This window comes from Sipha flava, unplaced genomic scaffold, assembly GCF_003268045.1.
Source record: "Sipha flava isolate LNK unplaced genomic scaffold, YSA_version1 192_pilon_pilon, whole genome shotgun sequence".
In the NCBI taxonomy this organism is placed as follows: domain Eukaryota; kingdom Metazoa; phylum Arthropoda; class Insecta; order Hemiptera; family Aphididae; genus Sipha; species Sipha flava.
The window spans coordinates 208,884-215,933 of NW_020272724.1; the positions used below are offsets into that span (position 1 = coordinate 208,884).

The 7,050-nt window shown below is 36.0% G+C and overlaps 1 protein-coding gene and 1 pseudogene across 1 annotated transcript; both read left to right on the forward strand.

Moving 5' to 3' along the window:
- The first annotated feature begins 2,844 nt into the window (after positions 1-2,844).
- On the forward strand, positions 2,845-4,938 carry LOC112681588. The gene is made up of 4 exons (XM_025551833.1): positions 2,845-3,834; positions 4,171-4,266; positions 4,529-4,609; positions 4,831-4,938. The coding sequence occupies exons 1-4, from the start codon at positions 3,259-3,261 to the stop codon at positions 4,936-4,938; spliced, it is 861 nt and encodes a 286-aa protein (XP_025407618.1). The 5' UTR covers positions 2,845-3,258.
- Positions 4,939-5,753: 815 nt separating this feature from the next.
- Positions 5,754-6,797, forward strand: LOC112681576 (annotated as a pseudogene).
- The last annotated feature ends 253 nt before the right edge of the window (positions 6,798-7,050 follow it).

A 7,050-nucleotide genomic window follows, 5' to 3' on the forward strand; every position in this document is an offset into this window, starting at 1 on the left:
ACACACACACACACACACACACACACACACACACACACACACACACATATATATATATTAGCATCCTTAGAGCAATATCAATATAAGGATATACTTCGACAAAACTTTTCACTTTTATAAATGCTAACATACATTGAACACTTTTAGGTACAATTTTACTTCTATTGTAAAATTCTTAAATGTGCTCTAAAGTGAATACCACGTTCTGTGTACCCGAGTCTTTATTATAAACATTGATAGAAAATATAATATTGAATAATAAATGCAATATACCTATTTTGCTATTTCACTATTACCTAGGTGACTAGGTATAGTATAATTTTTTTAATTTTTTATTAAATGCTCAACAATATTTTTTTAAAATACTAAACAATACCGAAAAAGGTGTGAAAATTAAAAAAATTCATAAACACATCAATAATAAAAGTTAGAATATTTTGCAGCTCCCAAAAATTTACCGCCCGGGGCATTTGCCCCTTTCACCCCCCCTTAAATGCGTCACTGACTGTATGTCTAGTGTATATTATACTGTATTATGGCTAGTAGGAGCGCGCTTTCAATTAGTGAAAAAAAACTTCGCGAGAAAATAAATTAGAGATTAGCTGTACAAAAATTGGACATTCCGCAATCAACATTGAACAAGTTATTGAAATTCCGTAACAAAATAAGTGAGTGCTCCGAATTACAAAGTAGAAAATATAAATATTTAATTATTTTTACGTTATTTTCTACGTACCTGTTTTTCGAGTCGGCGCTTATAGTGATTTCCGGTTATAGTGTTCAAAGTACTCTTGAACGAATGTGATCACTAGGGTTCGGAAGTCATAGAAGCCAAAAAAGGCAAAATATGCATGCAAATATGTACGAAAAAATGATAAAATATGCATGAAAAAAATGTGAAATATGCAAAAAAAAAATATTTATTTAGTTAATTAATAAATTTTAAAAACCTATAGTTAAAAAAATTGTATTATTGAAAACTAAAATATGGCGTAAATCGGTTGGCGTTTGAGTTTTTATTGAACTCATAAAATAGTTAAACAAATATATTTTCATTATTTGTGAAATACGAAATAAATATATGTTGTATAATACCTGTTAAATTACTGCATTGAACCATCAATATTTTTGTTAAATTCATTGTAGACATTAAAAAATAATAACAAATAACCACGAAAAATAATATTGAGTTTTATATGACGCACATTTTCCGCGTTATTAGCGTTGTATTATGTAACATTATTCAAAATAAATCGGTTAAGAATGAAAAAATTAATTTTTTTTTAGGAAACATTAAATATGCATACAAATATGCGAAAATAAATGAAAATCGACGAAATATGCACTTTTTCTCTAAAATGAACGAAATATGCAAAATATACATTTTCAATTTTTAAACTCAATATTGTATAGCTCGGATTTCTAGCTTGGTGTGCTATAAATCGAGTGCATACAAGTGCAGAACAATATGCAACTCCTATAACTTTCGAGCCCTAGTGATCACTATAAACGGCGACCACTGTGTTTATAGTTTAATCGCTCAATGTAATCGGACAAGTCGCTACACGCTCACACGCGCGCGACTTTAATCACCAACACGCAGCGTGTACAATTGCTTAGTGTAATCGAGGCTTTATTATTAATAATTATACATTAAGACTTTATGGGGCCCCTGAAAAAAATGTCAATAATGGGGCCTGGGGAAAAATGGTCCAGTTCCCTTCTGAACGGCCCTGGTTGAGCCCACGATACTTGGGCAAAAATTTCGGATTTCGCCACGAACGTTTCGAAAACGGAATCCAACCCGGCAAATTCGAGCCTTCTCAACCACTGAGAACCACGGACCGCTACTGATCCGCCAGATAGACCGTCGGCCGTTGCTAGTTTTCAGAAAACGTATTACCGTCACTTTATGGGACTACCGCGGGCGCAAAACACTGTGGACAAAACGTGTCATGAAAATTCCCCGTGACCAGACGGACCACGACGGGATGACAAGTATAAACGGTACATTTGAGATAGTGGTTTTTTATTCCGGAAATCGAACTCTCCCGGAGGTGGCTGTGGCGAAACACCTATAGCGGCACGTCACGTCTTGAAACCGATCTGTGCAGCTGGTCGTCCGTTACGGGTTCATTAAAAAATATGTTTATTTTCCATTCGGCCCGCGAGCGACGTGTAATACCGTATAATGTGTGCACAGTTATTTGATTTATTTTTCATTCGTATCGCGTGGTGTTGCCCAAGGGTCGATTTGATTTTTGAAATGTATTTATTTTTTTCTCCACCTATTCTTTCGCTCGTTGATCGAACGGTGTTTAGTTTTAACGCGTCCCGGCACTGTGCGCGGCACCGCGGTAGTGCGCGCGGCGTAATAATATTAACGGTCGGACGGGCCATAAATCGTGCGGTGTTAATAATAATTAAAATACATAAATTTAACGGGAACCGCCCGCGGAGGAGACGGGCGCGCGTGGTTCGACGTTCGAGGTGATAATAACGTAATTGAAATCGTCGGTCGGCCGTGTATTCGATAAAATGATATGCACGCGCTGTATACACAGCGTACGTCGTGTTTAACTGCGCGTTTAGAAAGTACTACCCGGGTAACCCGAAATTCGCAGCGAACCGTATTATGATTCATTCGCACGACGCCGCGAGATGGAAATGCGTTTCGACGGTGTACGCATGTTCGCGCGTTTGGCTAACCGTTGATTAAATAATTAGTCGCGTTCACCGTTTCGCGTATTCCCCGTGTTCTGGGCACAAGTTTACCGATTTTTTTTTCTTAACTCGTCCGGTGAAGTTGATCTAGGTTAGGTTTACAGTCGAAAGTAACTGTTCGTTTTTATTAACCTGTACATTTCACAAGTTAAGCAGGTTAGAAACGTTGACTTGACGTGACTATAAAATTAATAGACTGATTGACTAATGGGAACAAATTAAATCGTTTAAATAATAAATAATAATTAAATCGTAATAAACTTATGTCAGCACATTGAGGATGGTTATGGGAACAAAAAAATTACAGGGGTGGTTCTTGTAGACTTACGGTGAATCACAATCTAATACTAAAAGAGATATATAAGTATGCAAATGACTGGCACCTAGTACAAATAATAACTTCTATGCTACGGAATCGATGCATTACAGCCACGCTAAACAATAAATGGAGTAAATGGAGAAATCAGCGAAATAGCTTAATACTTGATATCGAAATTGTAATTACAAACGGTACTGGTTTTGTTGTCGTTTTCGATGCTGGCCATCATTACTCTAACGGAACGTATATTTATCTGGTTGCCAATTGACGACGGGAATCCGAGTATTTGGAAAAGCTTTCGAATTAGCTCACAACCGTTTCTGACACCGTCACGAACATTGTTTTTCATCGATCAAATTGTACTAGAATTCAAGATGACCGAAGAAAGAAGAACGATCGCGAGCGACGGACCTTCGCGTTCGACGCCGCCATCACCGTTGACCGTATCCGATATCGCCAGTATGGACATCGAACGTCTTAGGGCTGACGAAGTTATGTGGGCCATGTATGAGCAAGGATGGAGGGACACGTATGCCTCCGTGATTGCTACGCTGGCCGCAGAGCCTCCTCCGCCGCCTGCCGATCTGCGCCCCGTGGCCGTCGGATCCGACCGTGGACAGACGAGCACTGCTTCTACGGCCACCGTTAACCATCAACCGACCGTCGATTCACGCCCTACGGCTATCGGACCCGTCCGTAGCCAGGCACGCGTCAACCGGAACGCGGGGCGCAGGAACGTTTCCGCTCGTCCGTCGAAGTCGCAAAAACAATCGATTACCTCTACCACTCGAGTACGTTCATTTTAGAATATTATTTTTTATTTTTTTTTTTTTCGTGTGTGTGTGTGCGCCCACTGTGATCTACATACCTGATACATATATATATGGTTCGGAAGAATATTTTTCGGTATTATTACTCATACAATTTTCTTTTTTTTTTTTATAAAAAGCTATATATTCATTTGAAACATTATCAAATTTATCATTAACGTAACGCGAACGCGTATAATCATGTAGTTTTCTATTCAACAATCGTAACATATTTTTCACTGTTCGAAAAAGCGATATGAGTGATAAAAATCGTTTCCAAAATGCATTGTACATCTGATTAAAATCGTAATTTAACAGATATTATCCGACGACGATGTGACGACGCAAGAAAGGAACTGCCGCGATTGGGTGAACAGTTTGCAGAAATGCGAGGAACACGGACCTGAGGACATTGTACGCATTAATATAATATTATTCTTACATCCATAAGCGAAGTCGATTTCATTTCATTTGATTTTGGGTCTATTACATGAGCGTCTATAATTTTCATAGTTTTTCAACACATTTCTAACGTTTTTCGATACGATAATGTATTGTGTAAATAATTTATACGTTCATCGGGTACGAATATGACGAAAAATATGTACAAAAAAAATATACAGTATATGTATATATAAAAAAAAAAAATACATTTTGTTTTTCAATTTTAAATTAGATTTGTCCCGATTCCGACGTTGACTCGTTCATCTCCATGACCAGCGAAGAAAAAGAAGACGCTTTGTGGCAACCGTTGTCGGTAAATATTATACTAAACATTTCTACAGTACAGTGGAATTATGATATTACTCGAATTATATTAGCATTGTTCTTTAAATGTCGATTTATCCAAAAAGTATATACGGCTAAATACTTACCGATAACTTGCGGAATTTTCTCCGTGTCTGGATTTATTAATTTCTTTTATTTTCTACTATAAGAATGTTTGAAAAAATGCATTAATTTTTTTTTCTTTTATAGGCACCATGTTTCCAGAATTTCACGACTGCGGATATTATCGAGTATAATTCAGCGTGGACTAACATTCCTGTTAGAACATGTTGTCATCATTGTGTACTCAAATTTTGATAAACCGCAGCTCCATTATATTTCTATAATAATTATATTTATTAAAAATTCAAAAACGGTTTTATATTTATTTAATTATTTATAATATAATATGTCAAGTTTACGTTTGGATATATTAAACTGCAATGACATATAAAATATATTATATAATATCATAATAATTGTTGTGAAATTATGATATTAACGGAAAATAATAAATTGTTAAATATATAGGTATGTAAATAATAAAATTCAGAGTATCTACAATCTACGCAGATCGACCGCAACGACACTATATAGTTTTATTTAATTAGACCCGCGTTAGGTAATTCCATAAAATAGGGTTAAAATAATTTTGTAGCCTAATTGCTTTCCGTTCTGCCGACCGTCACTATAATACCGGGTTCACACTATTGCAATTTTTTGTATGCTTTTTCCCGCATGCTTATTTTTACTCGTGCAAGAACTAAATTGAACAAATGTGAACGCTGATAATACGCATACAAGTTCTTGCATGCTCAAACTTGCATGCAGTCCAACATGTCGGACACAATTTGTATACCAGTTTATTCTCGAACACGAATAGTTAACTGCGTGATCAATGTGATTGTGTTACATGAACTTTTAACATTTTTTTAATAATAATAATAATAATAATAATATTAATACAATTATTAATATAAATTATTTTATTATATTTTATATTATATATATTATATTTATCATTCGCGTTTCAGTTGTCGTTGTGTTCGGTTGGGTTCCTCCGTCTACTCTAATCGCAGCTATTATTTATATTTATTGTATCTATCTCATTAGTGTATTTTAATTACCTTCATATGTCGTCGTCTTCGGGCGACGACTCGCGGTCGGGTAAATCACCTGCTCCAAACAAAGTAAAATCTATTTTGCCTTCTATTCGTGCGCCTGACCTCAGCTATACACCTGTCATCTCAAAAAAAAATGTACGTAAGTCAAAAGCCAACTCACTCTCACCTAAATCCCCTGAATTTCAACAAATTTTAAACAACACTCCGATGTTAAATACTTCGGCCTTCGATTATGATAATCTCTTATCTACGAAAAAAGTACGTCGCATGACTCGACCATTAACAACAGCTTATCTTCTGATAATTTTAATGATCCTACATCGCGCTCCGGATCCGGTGCGACTTCAACGCCAATTACTAATACTACGTATTCCACTGATAACCAAAATGATATTATTATGTCGTCTCAATCTACACAACAGACCTTCACTGCTGATTATAACGGTCCCGTCATGATACTTATTGAATGCACCGATGTTAATAAAAATTTAGGTAATTGGCATCCGATTAAAGCAACCAAATTTTTCTCCACTAATTTCACCGGTATAATCAACATCAAACCTACCAGCGCAAAAAAAAAGTTTAGAATATCTTCGACTCGATTTCGAATGGTAATCTCTGTTTGACTTCCGATGTTTTAAGCGAACATAGCTTTACAGCTAATATTCCTTCGAACCTCATGTACTCTTTTGGTATCATTAAACTCGATTCAGACGTCTCAGAGTTTGATTTCCTCGACGGTGTTCAATCATCTTTCCCAATCGTAAGCTTCAAACGTATATCGATCAAAAAAGATGGTAATATAGTTCCCACACGCATCGTTGAACTCAAATTTTTGTCTCCTAAACTACCTCAATATATTTCGGTCTACAATATGATCTTCGACGTCCATCCAAGCATTCACTCTCCGGTACAATGTAATAGATGCCTACGTTATGGGCACACCCAAAAATTCTGTCGCAGCGATTCCGTTGCAGTCATTGCGGTGTTTCCAAACATTCTATCACGGATTGCCCATCCATCCATACCACAGACCCGACTTGTCTCTTCTGATTAAATTAAATCAAAATAAATATATAATTGCTTTTAGAGTAACTTAGTTAATAGTTGTTAAGTTAGTTATTCAGCCTGTTTGCAACCTGTGCAAGTTTTGATTATAATAATTATTTTTTATAATGATTTTCATACAGAGTGGTCGTGCACAGGCCTGTTAATACAAACGTTCGATTATATGATGTCATAAAAAAAATAAAAAACGATAAAATGAAAATTTTTCCAATTTCATCGCGGGTCGTTCAAACAAATG